The following is a 25,353-nucleotide window of genomic DNA, read 5'->3' as shown; positions in this document are numbered from 1 at the left end:
ACAAGTTATTCCTCTTTAAGGGCTGTAATGTGAGGCAAGTGTTGGTATTAGAGACCTGTTGTCCCAAGGCTAGGTTTCACCTCCTTTTGCGTGGCTCATAAGTGAAGGATAGTACTTCCAGTTTTCAATCTCTCTCTCTCCCCCCTCTCTCTGTGTCTCTGTCTCTCTCTCTGTGCGTGCGTGTGTGTGTGTGTGTGTGTGTGTGTGTGTGTGTGTGTATGTGTGTGTAAAGGATGATGGTATAATTTTATAAAATCATATGAAATTTACATTTTTTTCCTTTTTTCTTTCTTTCTTTCTTTTTTTTTTTTTTTCGGAGCTGGGGACCGAACCCAGGGCCTTGTGCTTTCTAGGCAAGCGCTCTACCACTGAGCTAAATTCCCAACCCTGAAACTTACATTTTTATATCCAGAATAATGTCTTTTGTCACATATGTGGTCTGCAGGTGGTCTGTGGTTATTTGCTGATCATCAGGAAAGTTTCAGCAAAGTCCTCGTAGCTAACTAAACCAAATCTGTTTTCTCTCTTTCCTAAAACACTTCACTCAGCCCTAGACTAGCTGAGGACACTGCACTGAATGCTAAGAACCAAGAATCTTAGTCTCAAAGGAAAGAATGGGAACGCTGGTGTAAGGGCAGGTAGGAAATAAATTTTAAAAAGTGAAAAAGAAAGAAAGAAAGAGAGAAAGAAAGAAAGAAAGAGAAAGAAAGGAAGGAAGGAAGGAAGGGAAAGAAAAGGAAGATAGAAAGAGATCAAGAAGGAAGTTTGATTTTATATACCTATATAGATATATTTCAATGGAGACAATGGATCAAGTTTTCAAAAGCCTTTTAGGTTTCCTAAAAGCTTACACTAGTTTTGGTAATTTCTATGGGAACTATGCTTCCCTATAAAGGAGAAAATGTCTTCCTACAGTTTCTACTGAATTGGTCTTAGATCTACTACAGGGAACAAGACTGTACTGGTTTAATTTGTCTTCCATGTGACAAACTTTCAAATATTTGAAGAGAAATATCAAGTCCTCCTGAGTCTAATTACGCTGAAAGTGGGAAAAATAGGAAAGAGTAGAAAATAGGGGAATTGGTACTTGTCAGTGATGGATGAAGCCTCCCATGCTGGAACTGGAGCAGATTTTTCTCCCTTACATCCATAGGCTAACCACTGTACCAAAGCTATGTGAAGCAATCCCCCTGTCACACCAGGATTGACAAGGATTGATGTAGAGACAGTTTAAAGGTTGTAAGAGAGACCAGGTGACTTCTACCTTCACTGTGTAGATTTTGCCATGGAGTCATGGATGTTGAGAGCAATGGAAGGCAGAGAAAAATACTTGGCGAAATATAAATGAAGAACACTACAGAAGTGACTTGGAGAGTTGAGAGATAAGGACAAATAAGAGTATCCTAGCAGACTCCCAAGGCACACTGCATATTGCCAAGAGAAAACAACAGAAGGTTTGAGTATGTACAATAGTGCCAAGTAACATTCCTGTGAAGTAAGAGATGTGTCTCCTTGACCTTTTAGGAATTAATTCCATGGGTCTGTGCTCCTTTGATTGACCTCTCTTGACTTGGTTACTCTGTTGTGCAGTAGGGGTAGAAGTTAAACTATATAAACATGGAAGGAAGAATAATTTTAGGCTACAGCAAACTGAGTTTTTCTTAGATGAAATTGACTTCCACTTTTAGGAAAAATAGATCCAAATATTTTATTTGTATGGCTCTATGAACTATTACCACATACACGAGTATCTTCCTACATAGTATTAACTAATTTCTTGTCTACTGCTATCCTGTAGAATGTAAATGTGTTTTTGTTTCTAATAAAAAAGCCATTGTAGAGTCCTCAAGTGCCTATATCTGTATGAATGTGTTTGTACAAACATGATCTATTCTCCAGATCATTCTCTGACTGAATTTTATACATCAGTGTCTACAAAAGTCAATAAAAGTGTTGACATTCTGTTCTATTATATATTTGCATGTAAGTTACATTCTTAAATCTTTGAATTTTTTTAATAATGCCTGTGGGGGCCTACGGAAATGAGTCCGCAGACAAAAGCTGCAGAAGACAGAGAACCTAATCTTAAGCTTAATTCCTGGACCCCAAGAGAAAAAGCCAGACAAGGTGGCACACATTTGCAACCCCAGTACTCCCTTTGCAAGGGAGGAGCTACTAGAGGTAGAAGAGTCATCTGGAGGCTTACAGGTCAGTTAGCCTGGGGATACTTAGAAGAGGCAGAAACAAGAGACCCAGCATCAACAAGGCGGAAGGTGAGAATTGACTCCCAAAGTTGTCCTTTGTCCTCCACATGAACACACGCAGCATGACACAAGAATGCCACACAAACATCTCTCACAACAAAATTATTAGATACAAGAATATGTTTCTTTTCAAAGTCATCACTTTCAGCATTTACATCCTCTCGCTATGGCAGAAAAGAGGCTGAAGAAAAAAGTGTCATTTCTGGACCAAATGCCACATCTTATGCTACCAGTATACTTCTACAGCTCTGAGAGCTCAGCGAGTGAAACTCTTTTTGTAATCTGTCTGACAGAAATCCCCTAATTTCGATTTTGGAGTTAGGAAGGTTTTCAGCACTAGAAATATTATGGATGAAAACTATCAAGGCAATGTTTTGTTCTACTTTGCCTTGGTTTGACTTTTTGACGTAGGCTTTTGGTATGAAGCCCGGGCTATCATCAAATTTGTAATGTTCCTGTTTCAGTCTCATAGGTGTATGTTTATTCGTACATACTACCGTGCCTGCCTTTTTCTTTTAGAAGAGAAATAGTTATCTCCCACAATGCTGCCAACCAGCTTTGTAATTGTAGACTCAGTTCTGCATCTCCTCGTTCTCAGTCTATTACATAAACCTGTATTTTCCCTACCTTGGCACCTTAAAGAACCATTTCAGACATGACATGGATGTTCAAGTGTATGAAAATGGAGATAAATAAGTTTTACTCAGCCACTTTGTTGATTAACTTATTTTGTTTTACACTGTGTGCTTTTCCTGTCCTGAAGCAAATTACCAGAGGATGCCCAGATTTCCAGGTCACCCCTGTCTCCTGGGTGATAACCCCATAGGAGTCTGTACATGTACCTATCTTGTAGCCAGGACAACTAAAAACTCTCCATGGGAGTTTCCGCTTTCCCATCATTCTAGTCAGCACATTGCTCTTCCATTTTGCCACGGAGGTGTGTTCCTATGACTGCAGATCTATGCGAGGAGACTTGGGTGTTGTTCCCTCAGGAGTTGTCACCTTGTTCATTGAGACACGGTTTGTACCATGCAAGTTTGCCTAACTGGCCACTGAGCTTCAGGATACCGTCAGATTCGCACTCATGCAACCATGCTGGATTTCTTAATTGTGCATTCTGGGGGTCAGATATATCAGCAGTTCTGGATTTCTCCTTTAAGGTTTAGAAATGTCAGTGTATTTATAGACGAGTCTTCTCCTCCCCCTCCTTCCCTTGAGTTCTGATTCTGAAATGATTTGGTTTTCACTTTACAAGCTGCTACCCATCACTGTATACGCCAGTGGCTCTCAGCTGTAGGCAGTTTTGTTCTTTAAAGGATATTTGGGAGTGTCGACAGGTGTTTTCGATTACTACAGCTAGTAGATGTTGCAGACATGTAGAGCATACAGGCCAGGGATGCTGTTGAAGATTCTTCGGCATTCAGGATAGTTCCCCTCAACTATGTGTCAGTAGGCTATGGGGCTCTGAAAGCCCCTATGTTAATGACAGATAGTCCCTACACAGTTTTGGTATCAGATATCCTAATTTGTAAGTACCCCCTCCCAAAAGAATGAAATTAAACATAACGAATCTGTCTTCCTCATACAATAAAACCCTCAAAAGAATAGATTATACTTGCCTTCCTTTCCTTGGCCCATTTTATTCTTGAACAAAATTTAAATATACTTTCTACTCCAATACTTTCTTTTTCTTTTTTTTTTTTTTTTGGTTCTTTTTTTCGGAGCTGGGGACCGAACCCAGGGCCTTGCGCTTCCTAGGCAAGCGCTCTACCACTGAGCTAAATCCCCAACCCTACTCCAATACTTTCTATCAGTACTAAACTGATCTTTCATAAATCTAAAAATTTCTATACAGCTGAATTTGAGGTACATCATTAATACTCATAGAGATGGTCATTGTCACATTATCTGACAGGACTCATCCTGCACTTATTTTTGTCACCTGTCTTCTATTTGCTTGGCTTCCACCATCCAGATATTCCTCTCATCCAAGTGACCATTTTTTCTCAGTTTCTTCAGATTTCTGATCGAATGAAGGTCATAATTTTCAAGAGCCCCAGGGATAGACACCAGTGCAGTATCATGCTTTTACTGTCATCTATTTTTTTTTCTGTGTGCTTCACCTTCACAAACCCAGCTAGGAATTCCAAATTTCCAATTACATGTCTAATATCTAGAACTGGCAAACAAACAACAACCAAACCAAACCAAAACAAACCAAAACAAAACAAAAAAACAAAACCCCAATATCTTGTTTCTACTTTTCTATAAATATCCATTTGCCAAATTTTGCAATAACAATGTCATCTCTGTGTATTTGGTTGCTTATACCAAAGTCTCAGAATCATCGGTAGTTTTTACTCTCCTTTCACGACATCTATCCATTTCATCAGAATGTTCTTCCAGCCTTACCTTTCAGAATACATTGACAATTCACATCTGATCCCTGCTATTGTGATTACCAACAGTCAGCTTCTCCCGGGGATTTTTACAGCAATGCCCTTCCTTAGTATGTATACTAGCCGCCCTACACCTATGCTAATGCCATTCCCATACCAGCTGTGTCTTCCCACAGCACACAGCATAAGTCCCAAGAATATACAAGCAAATATGGCTTGTCCCCCTCTTCATGTCCAATCCTGTCTTATCCTCTCAGTCTTAAACTCTCTGTCTGCAATAATTTCACTACTATTCCTTAGGTTTGTCCAGTGTAGAATGGTCACCTTAAGGACTTGCAGAGGCTCTTCCCTCTGCCCTATGTCATCTTCTTACAGTTTCTTTCTTATCTTGTGTGGTGGTTTGAATAGTTTTGTAGTTTTTTTTTTTAGTCTCATGTGTTTGAATGCTTGGCCCATGGGAAGTGGGACTATTAGAAAATGTGGGCTGGTTGCAGTAGGTATGGCCCTAAGTCACTGAGAAGGTGGGCTTTGAGGTTGTCTTTTAAAGAGTTGCTTTGGTTATGGTATTTCTTCACAGCAATGAAACCCTAGCTAAGATATCTTGTTTATCTATTTAGTCAAAGGCTACCTTTTTAGTGAGATCTTGCCTGATATACCTGTCTTACAATATCACTGGAGGCGCACCCTGGAATCCCTATTCTTCCTCCTAGCCTATTTCTCCCTTACCTTGTATGTGTTTTACTTATTCTTTTCTTCTTTTCTTTTACAGAAACATGAAATACCTGTGAGCCTGGGATGTTCGGTTAACTGCTCTATTCCCATTGCCAACTACAGTGTACCCTTTAATATTTATTGTATACATAATAAATATTATTTTAAAATAAACTCACAGGCTCAACAAAGAAGAAAACAGAAGGTACAATTAAATGGTGAAATGAGTTTCCTTGTTTGCCTAGATTTTAAAGAACATTAAGAAAAAATAACTGCAGAAGCCCATAGAGCTGAAAATAGACACAAAAGCTTGATTATGTTTCATTGATGATAAATACATGGCTAACTTGGAATTTTGATTACTTTTACTTATGAACTTGCCAAGGACATTGATAATTGATAATCTTTACTTAAATATTCAGAATTTTAGGTTAATGATGATAGAAGAAGAAATGGTCCTGAGGTCCCACATATTTTAGCATTCAACTCTGGGATAGGAGGAGGAGAAGGAGCATGTGGTCATTACTTGGAAGCTTGTATGTGCATTTCTTTCCAGCTGGTAAAAATAACTAAATTCTGACTTATTTATGCATTAATAGTCAATGTGCTATTTTAATTTTATCATAAATAAAATATCATTTACTGGAATCAAAAATAGTTTTTCTAGCTCAATTCTTGTTCAAGGATATTAATGATGGTGATATTGAAGATGGGGAAACCATGTCTCTATATAAATGAGTTCTCTGAGACCAGAGAAGAGAAATCAGAGGCCAGAGACCGGAGTAATCCATTTGCCTGGATGGCATGGTATTTATGACTGGATTTTTAACATTCCACGAAGGAAAGGACACATTGGATTTTGCTCCAAGCTTAGTGAGAGCAGGATCATTTGACACAAGTTATTTAATTGTTTCTAATGATGCCTCCGGCCTTTTGGTTTTAAAGTAGTCTTTGTGAGGTTTAGCAAAATATTGATAACTTCTCGCCAGTTCTAAGGATAATTTCTAATGAGTCATAGAGCAATGCAATCAAACATTCACAGGCAAGAAGCAACATGTTAACAATGTTGGTACGGGCATATATTTAGATCTGCAAGAAAATGGATACCTAGATATGGAAACAAAACACTGAAGGTCATCTGAATTACCTTCGGTTAACTGATTCAGGCTGGAAGATGTAATTTCTCTTTTGTATCTCATTACCAAACACTAAAATCTCAGAGCTGTTACTGAATGTGCTAAGTATATTGATAAATATTTTACAAAGGTTAGTAGTCTTGACTGAGTGATTCATTGATATATCATCATAACTACATTTATCTTAGTTTCCCTACTTCTAAACTAGTTCTGGTAATAATGGGGGCTTCATGTGATCACTAGAGGGTTAAAGGAATAAATGCATGTGAAAGACCAAGCCTGTGCAAAGTACTTACTCAACCACTTAGCGTACTCTGAGAGGAAGACTCATCATGAAAAGACCTCTGTAAATTAGTTTTTCCCAATATAGCCAAGCACAGAATGACCTCCTATTAACATAACATTTAAGTTTTAGACATGCTAATTAAAAAAAACTTTGTAGGTTATAAGAATTAAAAGCACAAAAATCATGGTAGCCTCTCATGGATAAAATTCTTGTTAATATGTTTATGAACGATGTTTTCTCTTGGAGTGCTTGTCCTCCTTTGTTTTGTCTGCCAAATTCTGATGGAGAAATGCAAACCATGACATAAATTCCCCAACACTTCCTGCAACTTTTATAAGTGTTGTGGTTTGATTTTTGCAGCCTTTCACATCAAGGGGTAGATTCTATTTTCCTACCATATATATACTGATTTGGTGAAGCCACTGTGGAAATGGCTGAGTTCCAAAAGACTTAGCAAACTTGGCTCAGATTATGAAGATCTAAAAATATTAATACTAATACTAATAGGAGGAGGAGTAAATGATGGTTATTTCCAGCCATAAATAATGAAATTTGTTATACAATGTTATACTAAGCATTAGTAATAAATCATATCTAAATCTTAGTTCAGTGGTAACATCATTTCTGTAACCTTTGCACATGCAAACTTAAGAGCATTTTTCTCCCTCCTTTTTTTGTGCTCACCAATTTTGTGGTACATACTGTTTGATTCTATGTCGTCTCTTGACTTTAGAGTCAGTGAGTTAATGGAGTTTGAGTCAATATCATTCAATAACATTCAAGGACATCATTGGTGGATGCCCTGTTTCTAATGGAGAAGTCTGGCAGGCCACATGTTCGCCCAGCTCTTCTCTGTTGGATTTATGCACATATTCAATTTTGGAAGTCTTCAGCTATTTGAAAACCAGGAAGCAGCGAGCTCATGGGCAGAGCACTGATTGTATACAAGAATGCTATATTTTAAGTGATGTCTTAATGATAGATATGATTTGATTATGTATTTGTCTCACCAGTGGCCTCTCCAAAGTCATTCTATGGCTACATAATGTTTTCCACAGTCAGAACTAGATAAAAGACCGGCTTTCTCGATTCCCATGTGTGTTTTCAGGTTTGCATAAGTGCAGGTATGTGTGTGTAAGTGGGTGTGTGCAAATGTATGTGTGCGTGGAGGCCAGAGGAGCTTGGGTGTGGTTCCTCAGTCATCAACTGGAATAATTACTATTACACCCTTTTGTGTGGGTCCTGAAACCGGCACTCAGGTTGTCATGCTTGCACAGCGAGCCCTTTGCCAACCAAACCATCAACACAGTCGCTGTCAGTCTTGTTCATTTGCTTTGTGTTCATTGAACCCAACAGAACCATCCCTGTTTCAAAGTGAAGAGTTTCTTGGCAAATGCCATGGATCTGGAGAATAGCGGTCTCCGTGGCCAAGGTCACATATCCAGAGAATGGCAGGCTCAATGACGATCCAAACTGTCTAGTGTCAGACTCGGATAACTGTTCTTCAAAGTGTGTCTCCTGTAAGATGGAGACGAACCTTTGTGTATCTCTGTAAGTCACATGCAGGACTAGAGGCTTTACCTGTTTCTTTTCATTCACTCATCAGACTGTGAAGGATGAAAAAAATCTATAATTACTCTCTTCTAAGGGAAACAGGAACATTAAATATCATGCTTATTATCAATTGCTACATGCTATAAGTAGTAAGTATATTTTTTTGAGTGAATGAGTAACCTTCCATCATAATCAAATTTTCACACAGATCGGCTATATAGGAAATCCCACACTAACAAGTCCATCCAGAATTAGAATTATTGCATATACAAATGTGTACACACATTTTTTTTGACACAAACTCTAAGTTGTGTTGAAAGTGGTGGGCAATGGTCATGCTTCAGTTTTCCAAGAGCTAAGATTAGATGTGCCCACATACCTGCTTGCTACCTGGAAAAATTTTATGCAAATATTGTAATTTATTATTTTGAATAATTAATTATAGATTTAACCTGATCTGGATTCATTTTATCTGGATCTTTATGCTACTTGTACCAGTCCTCTAGTTAAATTTCATTTTGGCTAACTCAAATTAGAATCATTTGTTTTAACTGTGAAAAAAAAAAAACCTAAAAATTTGGCTTGGTTTTGCCTTTTTGCAACTATTTACCCCACTTTAATTTGGATGAAACTACCTCCCTTTTTTTTGTAGCTTAAACACTCATCCAAACTTAAATCCCTATCCAAGTCTCACAATGGCCAGAGAGAACTTTGGAGCAACACACACAGACACAGTGTGGAAATCTATCCCTATGCCTACCCAACAGTTCAGTCAGATGATACAAGAGGGAGAATTACATAGTCCAAAAAAGTTTAGGAATATGCCTCCACTTCTGAGACTCACTGCACACATCAAGGCCACCCATGCATCAGGTTGCACACGAGTAGAGAATGGTGGTTCTTTGCACTTTGCAACCTCACAAATGTAATTAGTAAGCAAAACCTATCATACTTTCATAAAGCCAACAGTTTTTGCTATTTTTTACTGGTGTGTCTGTGTGTGTGTGTGTGTGTGTGTGTGTCTGTGTGTGTGTCTGTGTGTGTGTGTGTGTGTGTGTGTGTGTGTTAATGGCTTTGGGGTAAACTACTGGTTTAAATAATTTTCTATCATCACCATTTTAAATAAGTTAGAAAATATTTGAGTAGACCATATTATTTCAGCTCAGTCCAACTCTCTAAATTTTCATTATTAAGTGCCTGGGTAATTTTCATCTTTGAAATGCCATTGAAAAGAGAATCAGGCAGTCAAATGTGGTTGGAATGCCTAACATTATACATATTTTCCCATTATCTTTTCATAAATATTCTATGTAGTATTTAATTATTTTACCATGAAAAGGCAGAGACTGTTCTATATATATTTTAAAGATTTTTTAAAAGTAATGTGTATATATGTATAAGAGTCTGTATGTGCATCTTGGAGGCCAGAACAGGAAATTGTATCCCCTAAAGCTGGAGTTACAGGTAGTTGTCAGTCGTTTGTCATGGATGCTGGGAACAGAACTGAAGTCTTCTGGAACAGCAGCAAGGACTCAGTTATGGAGACATATTTCTAGCCTGCAGAGTATTTTCCCCAGTATATAATAGTAACACATCTGAGGGATATGGAAAAGGAATTTCAGTTACAGTAAGGGTGTGATTAGCCTGGAGTTTCTAATCCTTACAAATAAAAAGGCTATGATTCCTTTAAAGTAGCTGTGGTGGTTTGAATAGAAATAGCCCCTATAGACTTATATGTATGAATGGCTGGCCCATAGGGAATGACACTGTTAGGAGGTATGGCCTTGGTAGCTTGTTGGAAGGAGTATGTTGCTGAGGGCAGGTGGGGATAAACTTTGAGGTTTTATATGCTCAAGCCTGGCCACTATGACAGTCGTCTTCTGTTGCTTGTGGATCAAGATGTGGACGTCTCAGATCGGTCCGTAGCATTATGTCTGTCTGCATGTCACCATGTTTCCTGCCATAATGATAATGGGCTAAACCTCCGAAACTGTAAGCCGACCCCAATGAAATCTTTTCTTTTATAAGAGTTGCTGTAGTCATGGTGTCTCTTCACAGCAAGAAAACCCTAAGCTGTATCCCTAAGAAAGGGGTATGTGTACACAGACATGTGTGTGCAAGAATATATTTGGGTGGCCTGGGATTCTTAGAAAATAACGTATTTTCTTTTAACATCCCATAGTGTCTCCCTGAGACCAAAGGGAGAAGTGAGTTTCATTATGTTTTGAGGATTTGAAAGCTGTCCTTGAGGAGAATATCCTAACACCAGTCAGACTACGATAGAACAGACTCCTCACAGAGATTTCAAAGTCCCACTCACGGAGCATATCCTAAAATGTCAAGAAAAGACTCTTTATTCATAAATAACTGGTAAGCAGTGATTTATGCCTGTACATGATCTCGAAAAGTCAATAACCATCCATTTTGATTTTGTTTTGTTTTTTTGCAAACTCTACATAAAACATCCAAACGGGCCATTTTGTTCAGTACAATATAACATAGCTGTTTGGCATTACCAAATATATATGTATATATATTTATAGATATGTACATGTGCTGAAAAAGAAGCCGGTGCATCCTCGCTAAGGAGTCCATCCAAGGATTTACTGTACAACATTCAGAATTTACACTGATAATACAAGGCACAAAAAGTGTGGTATGAAGCCAGGGCTGGGCTCCACTCAGACCCTCTCCTGTGGCTTACTCACTCCTTTAGCTTCATGTCCGAATTAAGTGTTCAGCTCTGCTTAAAATGTTATTTCCGTATTTTCTTTTTGGCTTGGAATACATCCAATGAACATTGAGAGTGTTATGGGTTTGAAAAAAAAAATAAATGAATCATTTGAAAGAACGCCTCCATGTACCTTCCCCGAATAAACAGAACAAAAATGAAATACGTTTTAAATTCTCCTTTGTAGAAGGAGGGAAATGCATCACCTATATTTCCAAGTTTGGGCTTAGGAAAATGAGTCAGCATTCCACTACCTGCCCATGTTGACAGTACTTCTAGGTCGTGATTTATTGGACTGTGTTTACCAATCACACCTAGTTAAGAAGAATGGGGATTCTGTTCTTCATCTGGTGTGGAGAAGGAAACAGCTGTTTTCCTGACTGTGGAATTTTGACTCTTACTGAGTTTTCTGTGGAAGCAGGAAGCATCTAGAAGGAGTTCTGTGGGGAGGCGTCTGTTCTCATGGGAAGCCCTGGTGGCTGTATCCTGGTGATTCCTCATCTTCCCACTCCCCATGCTTGCTAATAAAGGAACATCAGAATTACTGCTTCCACATTTGAGCAGAATGCTTATGTTTTGGCGAAGGGGTCTTGTGGCATGACGTTTGGCTTACATTTTCCCTTTAAATATCACGCTTTCATCAGAACTCTAGGTGGTTCATTACCGACTAGAATTGTGTCCGCTTTTAAGGTTACTCTACAACTTTCCCAATTCTAGAATTTAGGTGTGAATCATGCTTTTTTTTTCTTTCTTCTTCCTTTTTTTTTAAGACAAATTTGAAACAAAAGAGCATAGTCATTATACCCATGCCTTTGGTGAAAGTATTTGACGCATATTTCTATTCCCAGAAATAAAGTAATTACCAGAATCTCTGATAGATAATAGAATCAAATGGTGGAACTTCGCCAGGGAAAAAGATGCAACTCCTGCTGAAGTTAATACTCATAAGGGCAGGGAGAATTTAAGCTTAGGCCTAGGTAGGATGCTTCCTGACTTTTTTTAATCTTTGGGTTTAGATACATGGTAGGTTCGAAGACATGAAGTTGCAATGTTACTGTCTTAGGCCCACTTCGTGAGGATACCCCAAATCCATGATCTTCACAGCAAAAGGAAAAAAGCAATGAGTAGCTGCTTCAAAAACCACAATTATTCTATGCGAGAGAAACTTCCTACTTCAGATCACAGTACTATACACTAGTGACTAATAAGCCAGGCCTGGTGCCATCCCCTTTGATCCTCAGGAGAAAAAAAAAATCACAGCACATAAATGGCCGTTTCAGTTTTGTTGGTGACCCTGGAATGGGGATGTGAGGAGTCCACAGTAGACACTGGCTCTCCTAGAGTTGCTTCTGTAAAAGACACCACATGCTGTCGTCAATACAGCCAAACAGCTTTGTCACTGCAGCTTTTGAGAGAGTTTGGAGAAGAAACACAAAATATGCAACACATCTAAGATTAGTAACATTTTCACTTCTGTGACATTTGACAAAATACATTTTTTTTTTTTTTTTGCTTGTAGTTCAGGAAAACTCTAGGCAGACAAAACGGTGGCGTCTACTGAAACAGTGGCCGTTCAACTGTTGGCAGAAAGCATCAATGTTCAAATACAGCGCTATGACAATGAACACCAAAGGGCTGATAAAATGCGGTCCCCATTGCTAAGCCGGTGCTTTTGTTCTTGCAGGTACTGTGACTGTCACCTGTAGTCCGGGCTTGGGGAGTTACTAAGGGTTCAGGTTTTGCAATGCTTCATGGGAGACGGAATGAAAATGGGCCATGCAGTAGGCCAGAGAGGCACCTTTCTCAGCTCCTTCCTATTTCTGCTGGAACCAAGACCTCAGAGAATGTTGCCTTTAGCATGTCTGATAGCTCTATCATTCAACACATTTACAGAGGCCAGGCAGACCAAGAAATTGACAACATCTGAAAGGAAAAAGCTAAAACAGAAGCAGATCCAAAGATTTTGTTAACATTCTGAAAGTCACAGGTAAATTCGGTCAAAGCGTGTAAAACCATTCGCACCCTTTTAATTTTCTACCTCCTCGTGTTTGATATTTAGAGGATTCTTTTGTTGAGGAGAAATGACTGCAATAGATCCAGATATTTTACTCCAAAGAGAACCCTGTGTGGTTTGACTTAATAGTCCTTCTCACAGCCAAATGAAGGAAAGAAAAAAAAAAAAAGCAAGACCACAGCAGTTTGAGATGAAAATAAGAGAAAAGCTCCTCTCTTTAAAGGGAGCTATATCAATTCCCTTCATCTCTTACAAAAAGGCCAATAAAATTTTTGTGGGAGTCCATCTGAGTTTTATGATTCTACCCGCACTGGTAAATGAAGGTTGCATTTAAATCCACAGAACAAGTTTCCTTTTGAATTAAAGAATGTAAATGTAAACTGCTAAGATGGTGTATGTGACACTGTAAGGACCATAAATTAACGTAACGACGCTGTAGTCTGGCAAAGCGGTGGATCTCACCATTTTGGTAGCATAATTTTAACTCGCGTTTAAAGTATATCTGTTAGACTTAATGTCTCCAGCACTGAGAAATTTGGCATGGAGTAGGATTATTTCTGTAAAACTTTTCCATAACTACCAAGTACTTAAGGCCACTTTTTAATTTTTGTTTCGTCTTGCACTAGGACAGTGACACTTCCAAATTTAGTGCCCAGAGTAACGAGGAAACCTCTTCCAAGACGGGCACTTGTGTTGTGACAGGTGAAAGTAAAGTTTGAGGTCACAGTGAGTCCTCACATGGTCTAGTGTGAGCTAAAACGTGTGACCTGCCCGACCCTCTCCCAAAACATCTAATCCCTTGGTCTGTAAGTCTCACAGACCAGGGTTCTCTTTGAGATTTCATTGTCAAATAGTACACAATCCTGGCATTCAAAGACCGCAGAATGTAACATATTTATTTCAAAATCCTGTGTAACATCCTAGCGGAAAGAAGACAGATATTAAGAAGGAAACATAAAAAGTCAAGGGGAACCTCACTGAACCATGGTCCGGGGAATGTGAGGTGACTCTTGTTGATGTCTCCCTTATTATGCTCAAGTGCACTTATAAACACAGGCCAAGAAAAAAAAATCAAACAAACAGAACACAAATCCTGAATCTAATGGGGAGACTGTAGACACACGGGATCAACCTTTACGCTATTCCTGTTACCTCACCTTAAAATAACCTACGCAGATGCCAGGACAATTACAATTTTTATCTATTTATAATATTATAAAAAAGCTGTAAAAAATCTACAAAGAACGTGTAGGTTCACACAACATATAAACAATTATAAGGCCAATTGGAAGGGAAAGAAGAGAAATGGACAGGGTTGGAGATTTAAAACAAAACTCTTCCAAATAGTAGATGTTACTATAAGATCTCTCTAGAATGTGTTGCAAATAGTTTATTACCTAACAGGGATGCTGATTCCACCTGTATCCCATCCTACCATTCATCATCTGCAACCCATCCTACCACTCATCATCTCTCAGGTTTGTAGCTCAGCAAAGACTTTATCAGCGATGTCTAGTGGTTCTACATGCTTTTTCTCTTTCTTCTTCACAAGGATGAAGACATACTAGAAAAAAAGGTGTTCTCCTGATTCAGATATGGGACTCTGAGTAAGACTGACAGTTCTAAGATGATTCATTTGTTCAATATAATAATAAGCCTTTGGGTCCTGAGCAAAGCAACCTGTTTTCTTTTGATCTACACATGGCCAAGCCTTCTATGTGATACAGGGGACCAGATAGATTACATGCTAGTTAGATAAAATGGCTAATCAGGAGTTCTTCAATGTCTTATCCACAGGATGGTAACTTCAACCCATCTTTAGGTATTTCCACTTGGGAAGAGACCGCAAACATTTGTTTTCACACAGAGGACCTATGAAAACACTAGCATGGTCATGTCCTCATTGCCAAGGATTCTCTTTTGTTCAATTTCTGACCCTGCCTGTTCAAATGTAGTCATCCTCAGAAACGCTAAGTAGCTGCCTGGAAGTAAATGTAGGTGTTTGGCTTGGGTTGTCCTCATTGTGGGCAGTTACTGAAAACTTCCTCCAGAAGATGAACATATCTGTTCATCTTCAGCCTCTCAGGAGATTGGTCAAAAGACCGGAGTCAAATATAAAAGTGTAGTAAAGTCTAAGATGAAGCTCATGACTAATCTACAGATTTCAGTTCTCTAAAATACCTTTGGTGTGTGTGTGTGTGTGTGTGTGTGTGTGTGTGTGTGTGTGTGTAACATAAAATGAAAGCCATGAATTAACACTCTTAAGGAGGAAGTATACACGGTGAGGATAGGCAGTCAGAATACAGAAGCCTCTCTGAAGGATGCGTGTGGTTCCTAGGACAGTGTGATAGGTTTCTATTCCTCAGAGGCATTTACTCACTCACTCAGCCACTCAGTAACTCACTCACTCACTCACTCGGGTGTTACTCAAGAAAGGCTATCAGGTAAGTTTCCAAAAGATGATGGCAGGATGTCCTAAAGCCCTATTGAGACATACCGTGACAGCATAGTATAAAAGATTAGAAGATTTCCAGAATCTGGATCGAAAAACACAGCAAAAACACATTTCTTATGCGTAAAATGTTGGAGAACTTGGGCTCGTCACCCATCTCCTAGAATTAGTGCTTACTCAAAGCCTAGAACATCTGCAGTCCATGTATTTGCCTGAACCTGGGCTAGCTTCTCTTGTCGCCACTCCATGGAGTAAGGTGTACTATTATCGCACTCTGAGATTAGAGTGGCTTGGCTGGGACGGAGGTTGTTTGTCCTGCTCTGTTGAGTTAGGAGGAAGTATGTTTCCATATTTAAGTGAGTAACTATGCTCTTCACTGTCTGCATACTGCAATCTTTCAGGATAGGAGAGAAATGAGTTTTGTTTAGGGGGTGGGTGGGTGGGGGATGAAGGTGAGGTACCAAGAACTAGTTTGAGGTCTATCTCACTTCTTGATCTTGTCTCCAGATAAGTGACTCATATAATAAGTGCTGGTGTGATGTACTCAGATTCTAAATTCTAAATGCCCTCCCTGACATTGGTGACATCATACTAATTGGTTGACAATCCAGTTTCACTTCTGAAAGCTAGTCTTACCATGATTTCCAACCTCCCGGATGTCAGTTGGTTGGAATCTGAAAATCTGGTCTCAGAATCAGCTGGCCCTGTGGGGCAATCATTAAAAACCTGTTTCCAAGCATGCACTTAATCTCTGCCTTCCCGGCTTTATTGTCGTGTGTCTGTTTCTCAAAACTACTTGTATCTACAGATACCTTTGTTGTTGTTGTTGTTTTTCCTCAGCAGTCCAAATCTGAGGAGCATATCCAATGTTACCCATGTGTGGACTCAGAGGAAACAGCAGGGTTCTTTTTTTCTTTCTTCCCACTGTTAACATGTTTTACCTACATCAAACTTATTTCCTTCATCCAGGGATTCTCACTGATTCTCAATAAAGGCTCAGTTCCCCCAAAATGCCCCTAGGCAGAAATCTGCCTCATCTTCCCCACTTGAAGCCACTGCTCTGAAGCTGGCCATCACTAGCGCTGCTTCAAGAGAAGAAACCAACTAGAGTCCATTTTGCCTGCTGTAGTTGAAGTCAGTGTCATCGAGCTGGGGCTCTGTGATGTTTGATAGTTTCGTGTGTGTCCTCCCAATCTCTTCAAGGGCACAGGCGAGCGAGTCAAGATCCCCGTCCTGTTGATGACGAGCTTCCCAGAGGTTCAAAATGACAGCAGAGGGACTGCTTTGTGTAGCAAAATAGGATAAATTCCTAGATAAAATTAAGCAAAGGAGAAATAAATAAATAAATAAATAAATAAATAAATAAATAAATAGGAATGATAAGACAAAATGATCTCTGTAAAGGAATCAGAATTAAGTTTAAATGTTAGTTTATTTATATGTATATGTTTGGGCTTGTTTTCCCTCAAATGTACCACACGCATGCAAGCACCCCAGTAAGACAAAGAGAATGTTGGCTCTCCTGGAACTGCAGTTACAGGAAGTGGAACCAAACAGAGGTCATCAGCATAGCATTAAGTGCAATCAACTGCTAAGCCATCTCACCAACCCCTAAAATAGCCTTTAAAGGGAAGCAATAAAATGGCAGTAGGAAGTTACACAGAGGCAAACCTGAGGCAGTCTGGTTTGTATCCCAACATTATACTACAGCTATACGTGAGAATGATCCCAGTGGCTTCCTCTTTCGCGTCTTCCCTTGGTCCTTCCCTTTCTTAAGCTACACATGTGAAAATATATATGTTTCCCTGTTCACTGTTCTCTTGAAATGTTCTTTTTAAACTAGTTTATATGAAGTAAGCTCATTCCTCCTCAGCAAATATAAGAGCTGTCAAGGTTTTGTCTTCAATCTCGGACCACTCCTCCTTTGGTGCTAAATGTCTACCTCCCATTTTCTTGGCTAATTAAACTGCTTATGGGGTTTTATTATCACCTTAGGGGTTGGTGCAATTATACACCTATCCACCACTTCAGCCTTACTGGATCAGAAATTCTCACTTCAATGTCTCCAAATGACTAAGTCTAAGAACTGGTACTTAGGAATTTTTTGTTGTTGATCCCTTACACTAGGATTTTTTTTTGACCCTTCCACTTTGTTGTTTCTTCTGTTGATGAATGCACTAGCTTTCTCCTTCTACTCTAGGGGATAGACTTCATTTATTTCTTAGCATGCCAGGACGTGTATCACAGTAAAGGACTTGGAACTGTCTCTGAAATCTTGAACACATATTGCATTGCTACATTCTATTTTCATAAGAAATCCTGCATTTGCACCTATCATAGTATCATAGTATGACCTCAATGAAGCTATGGAGATCTCTCTCTCTCTCTCTCTCTCTCTCTCTCTCTCTCTCTCTCCCTCTCTCTCTCTCTCTCTCTCTCTCACACACACACACACAGACACACACACACACACACACACACACACACACACACACACACACACACACAAACTTCCCCTTCATCTAACATCCTACTCTGTCTTCATTCTTGACTACAAAACTCTGAATGCTAAAGATCATATTTAATCATTGGCCAAATCCTCCATAGCATTTATCATAACACTGTGACAGGCATTTATTCAACATCCATTAGCTGACATTAACTGAGTAATTGATTCTTCCATGTCTTTTCAAGATGATATAGCATCTTCAATGAAGGGAAAAAAATGAACCCTAACCTTTTGGACAATAACTTTGCTATGATGAGGACTAAGACAACACAAAGGACTAAAGGTCAGTGTTTTTCATGGGGGCTTATAAAGTAAGGACAGAAATGTCATTCCCAATGAAATTTTAGTGTTTTGGAAAGAAACTGTCTGCAGAACAGTTTCTATTTTGAATATCGTAGCACTTTCTACCAGTATTCCCAGCATATGATCACAAAGTGGGGTCCTGTAAAGAGCAGTTAACAGGGAAGATGAGTTTCCAATCATACTTGACTACTTATAGGAAACATACACACAGTTTACATACAATTGGTTATCAAAAACCATACATGACAGAATTATTCCACATACCTTCAACTAAAAGTAATTTTTAAGGAAGGAAGTGACAAGGCCAGCTCAGTGATACTGACACTGACCTCTAGTTCCCCCGATGCTTTCTTGTCTTCTTCTGCTTCCTCATGTTCATGCCCAATTCACTGGTTCTACCCACAACCCAGCTTTGTTTATGAAAAATGGTGGTTAATGCCTACGCTAACAGAAACAGTAAATTCTGCTTGAGTACTTTGGAAGGATTATGGTTCTTCTTATTTAAAAACTTTGAGGTACATATTACCACTTTCTCCAGTTTGCAGGGAGATGTTTCTAGAAGTCGCTGGCTCTCCCTCTATCCAGTTTCCTGAGGTTTAGGCAGTTCAGAATTGGAAGAGATAGTGGGAATGTAGGCACACCTAGAGGCCAGGCCTAAGTAGACATGGGCTAGCAGGTGGGGCCATCTCTTTCCATATCAATGCTTAGAAGAAATAAAAGTTGTTATGATCGCCAGTATTGTTAAAAAGGCAACAACCACAGGCTGAGTTGTGGCTCAGTGGTAGAAGAAACAGGATATAAGGAGAGCCAGCAACTTCTAGCCTAGCCATGGGCTGCATCTCCAGGACTCCTTTCCCCAACAAACAAAATATCTATAACCAAAAGAACAACACCACTATTGCCATTTTACTAAGGGCTGCTGCTGTTTTTGGTTTCCTACTAAACAACAATGGGTTTTTGTACTGTGACTAGAGTCATAATAAACCAAGTGTTCTACTTCAGAGGTTGTCCAGCCTACAGAAGCTAGATAGTTAATAGTTCTGGCTTTGTGGATCTCAGATGGCCTGCCTCTCTGCAGTTGCTGCACTCTACCATGATACCACAAAAGAGGCCACAGACAATGTTCATGGGAATGAGAGCTGTGTTCTAGGAAAATTTTATGGAGTAAAGCTGAAATTTTATTGTCACATTCTTTCTACCTTTCTTACAACATTACTCTCTCTGTTTGCCTCCTTGATACATTTATGAATGAAAACAAAAACTTTTTAGCCAGATTTGCCCTGTGGTCATTGTGCTGTCTCTTATGACTCAACTAGAGGGCTACAGTAGAGAGCTAATTCTAAAATGTTAAGACTGAGATGCATGCTTTGTGTTTCCTTTGAGTAAGCAATCTAGATGCCCACGGTTGCTGAGGCCCAGCGTAGATGATCACTAATTACATATTTAGTGATCTTTGACACTTCCAGATAAAAACTGTAATATGTAATAGTGAAAATCATCAAGCATATGGTTTTTGGGTGGAGAATCTTGGTCCCAGTCAGTCTTAAAAATATCCAGGTGCCCACATCGGATAGGAGTTCTGTGTACATAGTTCAGAAAAAGCACTACAAACTAGACAGTGCCTGCTATCAGCTGCATGGTTCTGGGAAGCCCTGTGGAAAGTACTGTGGAATATGTACCTAGGCCTAAAGAAACTGAATGTCTAAAGGAGGCAAAAATAAATCTCTTAATTGGCACAGATCTTTGAACATACCGTAGCAAGTGAAATGTGCTTCTGGAAGTCACTTTTACACGTATTCTTTGAATTTACACAAATGCACTCAGTATAATACATAAACATTCCAAGTTTCCATTTATCTTAGTAGAGAATTGTATTAGTCTTAATCATTTGATTTGCCTTGCTATTTACCAGACATTTGAGAAAACTCTGCTTCCCTGTGTAAAATAGCAACAAACAAACAAACAAAAAACAAAAAACCCAAACAAACAAATAAACAAACAAAAAAGTAGAAAAAACTAAACTAAACTCTTATTGCAACAGGCTGTCCTTAAAAGATAATAACGTGGTTTTGTGGGTTGCATATAAGCAAATGCAATGTGATTTTTTTTTTAATGTGTTTGACCCATATATTCAACCGACTTTCTTCATACTGCAATTTTGAAATCATCCAGATCCTAATATATAAATTCCATTTTTCCTCACAGTGACTCATGCATTTGGATACCAGGTGGTAAAAGCACCAATTTAGCAAACATTACTAGTCAAACATGGAATTCATGTTGATTTTAAGCAGTTTCCCAAGAGAGTCACTGGTTGCTTCTCCCTGTCTCTCTAGTCACTCCCTTTCTTCTTCTGTCTCTCATCATGGGGTTATTCTCTCTCTCTCTCTTTTTTCTCACTCTCTCTCCATCCCCCATCCTTTCCTCTCTTAAATGAAGCCTAAACCTTACCCCAAACAAAAAATTCTAAATATTCAGAAGAATGGCTGAAAATACATTTTCTTTCTCTCTAGAAACACTTTTATTATGCTCATTTTAGAGACTTCAGATTCACTAAACTTTGTAGCTTTTTTCAAATTCTGACCCACTGAAGTAATTTGGATAACTAAAACTATTTTTGGTGGTGCCTGAGAGATGTCATTTACCATTCAGACAGAAGGCCTAACCACTCAACTTGAAGTTGACTTAGAATCTTTTGGGTTTTCAGTTCAAGTCATTTTCCCAGAGCTCTAGGCTCAAATGGCTTGGTTCTCTTTTGGGTACTCTCAGAATCACTAAGATACCAGAAAGTATGGGTCACACTGAGATGATGAAACACATTTATATAAATAAGTACATGAGTTAGTGATGGTCCATGAAATTTAATTAATTGTGTGTTGTTGAACATTTGAGTTTTCTATATACCTGAGTTCCTTTTCATTTTGCTTCTGTGATTAATTTTATCTTGTAGACCTCCTCATGACCTGGCCATGTGTATAATTTGGGAATTTGTATGAAAGGCAAGGTTGAGATACCCTGACCAGTATCACATGTTTGGCACATGGTATCACATGGGCCGCCTGATAAAAACACACACTTAAACATGTAATCTACTTAACTTCCAAAATACACCTTCCAACTTATAACTGTGTTAGATTGAGAATGGAATTCAGATTAGGATCAGAGGTTTGGAAATACTTATGGAAACTCCATTATTAGTTAAAGTATATACGTTGAGGGAGGAGTTTAAGAGACTATAATTAAATTCCACCAAATAGGGTCATCATAACTAGTATAGCTCATGGTTAGTTCTACTGAAGAGACCCTAGCTAGAGACAGTACAGTGAGAGCTTTCAGATTGTCTAGAACACTCAGTCCCCACAGAACTCAAAAGCAATGCCTTGGAGAGTAGTTTACATCTGTGCGTATTCTCAATAACAAAGAAGAAGTTGATAGCAGCCCTGGAGTAAGGGGAAGGCTGGTATCTGAGGCCATCTCAGCCCTAGGGAATGTACCAAAGTGCTATCAAGCTCATACTGTACTTCCTTGAAACTTTTTTCCTAACCCTTAGACAACAAAGCTTTGCCTTTACTCACTTATGGCTGGGCTACAGGGGCCAAGATACCACCCTCAAAAGATTTTGTATATTCCTATGATAAATGTGCCAATGAATGATACTCTAACATACAGTTTGAGCTGCACTCAAATATCCTTAGCATTGGAGACTCTTCCACTAGGTACAGGGTATAATGTCATTTAGGATTAGGGTTTCCAACCAACACATTCAGCCATTTATATCTGTAAGCCCCAAGGCAGCAAGTGAAAGTTTGTTTACATTCAAGAAGGAGGAGGTGGAGGAAGAGGAGGAAGAGGAGGTGGAGGAAGAGAAGGAGGAGGAGGAGGAAAAGGATGAGAAGGAGGAGGAGGAGGAAGAGAAGGAGGAGGAAGAGAAGGAGGAGGAAGAGAAGGAGGAGGACAAGAAGGAGGAGGAAGAGAAGGAAGAGGAGGAAGAGAAGGAGGAGAAAGAGGAGGAGGAGGAGAAACATCTATACCCAGCTCAACCTTGTTTTTGCCATTTAAATGCTTATTTTAGGAATATCTTCTTTCTGAACAGTTTATCAGTAAAATAAATAAATAATAAAGTTGAGCCGTCTAACAAATTAGAAAGCATTGTTTCTAGAATAGTGCATAATCCTACAGTACAGTATAGAGTAGGGAATTGAAACACCGTCCTAATGAAACAATATTAGTATCTCTGATATCATTCTAATTGCCTCATTTAATGAAAGCCTCTTATGTGACCCAAAGCAACCCTCCACACAGTTCTTTAAATGCAAATAGAAGAGAAAAGCCATTTCTACCGAATAACGGTAATTGGCTAGATAGATCATAACCATTTACTCTCTGCTCATCATGTTTCCATCTCCAAACTTCTGGCTAGCAGGGAACTCAAGAGGCAGCGAAGCCACTGCCAAGGTGAAGCAAGAGGAGTCTCATCTATGACTACTACTGAGTGAGCAGGAGACAAGTTCTGTCAGCCAGAGAGCAGAACAGGAAGGATAGGCACAGCTGAAGACATGTTCAGATCCACCATGCTAATTTGATCTTCCTGGCCCCTCCTGGAGTTCCTTTCTGCCTAATGTGTCATATCCTCCTGGAAAGAGAGACAAGACTGGACCCTCACTCTTTGGATAGTGTATGAAAGCCCCTGGGCCTAGAAGTCCCTGTGAACTACCAGATGAGAACATAGCTAGTTACAGTTTGTTTTGAAAAGCTTCAGTTTCACTCCTCCCAGGATGCCCATGACAATTTCTGGCTTTTGGAAAGGAAACAGTGGCAAAGATCACCGTATCAAAACCTGAACGTTACTTTGAATTGGAATATAGCCATGGGAAAAAAAATAATCCAACTTCAAGTCAATTATTTTCTTCAATCACCTTGAGACAGTTTTGCCAAAGGGCAAAGCGGGACCACAATGCATTAAGAGAAAAGCTTTCAGGGCTGACCACCAATGAAGGAAGGGTAAAATATTTAGACTTTTTCACTTTGCAAATGATTCGGTATGAGTTTCAACCAAGCCTCACACATCCCTGAAAGGATATGCAATCTCCGAGGCAGTCTGATAAATCAGGTGAAATCTTCACTGTGATTCAACTCTAAGATGCCATCTACAGACGGACGACCATTGTTAGCTTCTTTCAGTACTGTTTCTAATACTGCTTCTGAAGGGAATCTTTCTGGCTGGCTGGCTGGCTGTGGGGTTCTGCCACACCCATCTTTTCAGCAACGGACTGTGTTTAAAGGGAGAATTTGACTTCTTCAAAGATCATGGTGAACTTACCAGTGCCCAGAAATAAATAAGTAAAATAAAAACCTGGAGCCATCCCTTTTCAAAGCCATGCCTTGTCATCGCCCCTTGGCGTTAACCGTGGGAGCGCCAGATCATATGAAAAAGCTTCTTTAACACACTGCCTTCAGGATGGACACCTGCCACTTACAATCCGCACACAGCTTGTTCACCGCTAAACCTGTCCCGGGGCTGTCTCTTTTCTGCTTCCTCTCAGCAGGCACTTTCATGAGTCGTTGACTTCAGCAGAATGAAACCCAAATACCCAAGACTTTGCTGCGTTGGGTCCCTCTGGCCTCACGGGCTTTTCTGATTTCAGACCCCCGAGTCAGTCCGCTGGACTAGAACCAGGAAATCTGATTTAAACATCATTGTATTTAACCTCCAGGGACCTCCGTAATGCTATTGCCCTGTGCATTCATTCTCCTAGATGTCATAAAGAATTTTTATTTCTTTTCTTTATTCGGAAACGGCAATTGTAAAGGTAGAGGAGGTACTCTCTGGCTTCCGGCCTTCAGAACCGAGAATGTTCTATCTGGTGCAAACACAGTACATTTTGCAGCAGGAACTAAGGAGGAGCTGCTGCTCAGTATGCATCCTGGATGGATCTCCAGGCATCTCCCTTGCCCTCCCTCTTCCCCCTCCAAGGCCTGCTCTGGAACTTTGCTACCTTTGAGAATTCTGAGCAGTTCTCCTGACCAGATGAATAGGCCTGGTTATGGCTCCCAGGGTCCTTTCCATCCACCCTCTGGCCACATTTTACTACTCTGCAGCTTCCAATTAAGAGGGCGGACAGTGGGACTGAAAAGATACGACCTCAATGCGAGAAGACTCTGCTTCTCATTAAAGGTCCTGCTGAAAGCTGCGGAGGAATGAAAACAAGATGTCACCCTGCCATTTATCAGCCACAAGGCTGGAGGACTTTCATTAGTTCTCCACTTTTACAGGGCCACCCATGAACCCAACACCTGAGACGCATTTGATCTGTTTGAACTAGATGGCTAATAAGAAATACGTTTCTCTGGCATTGCGGCCAAATTTTAAGATAAGTCTACTATTAGAGAAGGCCTTGGGAAAGGCAGTTAATAAGATGTAATTTTCTTCTACTTTGGCTGCTTCCCCTCTATTCATCCAGCCATATCACATGCATCTGTTCCCATGGCAACTCAGTCAAGCTTTGGTCTCACAAGAGTTTCTAGAATGTCGAAATCACAAGGCCTGGAATATCTAGTCACAGGCTTCACATACAAAGGCATAGGAGAAAAGACAACTTGGTTTGTGGCTTGTTTTCTTATTAAGATTCATTTCCAGTAATTGCCTTGATCCTTGTTTGTGTCCATTCTATTTCTGAAGAGACAGAATGTCTTCTCAAGATCAAGGATCAAGGACAGTGTCCTGTGAGAGAGTCCATGTCAACTATTCACGGATTATCTCTTGAATTTCTCCTAGTTTGGCAGCTTCATCTATACATGTTTCATGGTAAATTAGAAATAAGTATCATAAATGCAAAATAATGTCAGTTTAGATATGCTGTGATACAGCTGGCCAAAGCAGGTATTTTTTAAATATTTATTTATTTCTCTGTATATGAGTATATTCCTGTATATGTATCTGTGCACCCTGTGCCTGCCTGGTGACAAGGAGGACATTGGATCTCTTGGGACATGA

The 25,353-nt window shown here is 39.5% G+C and overlaps 1 protein-coding gene and 1 non-coding gene across 10 annotated transcripts in view; both read right to left on the bottom strand.

Moving 5' to 3' along the window:
- Positions 1–311: 311 nt before the first annotated feature.
- On the bottom strand, positions 312–392 carry Trnas-aga51 (transfer RNA serine (anticodon AGA) 51). The gene has a single exon. It is a non-coding gene; the product is annotated as a tRNA-Ser (tRNA).
- A 10,289-nt stretch (positions 393–10,681) lies between these two features.
- The window catches only part of Unc5d (unc-5 netrin receptor D), a 546,764-nt gene continuing 532,092 nt past the window's right edge, over positions 10,682–25,353 (bottom strand). For 8 of the 9 annotated variants that reach the window (XM_017600136.3, XM_017600138.3, XM_039094549.2 and 5 more), the window contains one exon: positions 10,682–16,856. In XM_017600136.3, the coding sequence (XP_017455625.1) occupies positions 16,652–16,856 (205 nt within the window). In that variant the 3' untranslated portion in view covers positions 10,682–16,651. The remainder of the gene's footprint in view (positions 16,857–25,353) is intronic. The other variant, NM_001107319.2, reaches the window with a different exon arrangement.

This window comes from Rattus norvegicus, chromosome 16, assembly GCF_036323735.1.
Source record: "Rattus norvegicus strain BN/NHsdMcwi chromosome 16, GRCr8, whole genome shotgun sequence".
Lineage (NCBI taxonomy): Eukaryota > Metazoa > Chordata > Mammalia > Rodentia > Muridae > Rattus > Rattus norvegicus.
This window is presented reverse-complemented; position numbering and strand designations above follow the sequence as displayed.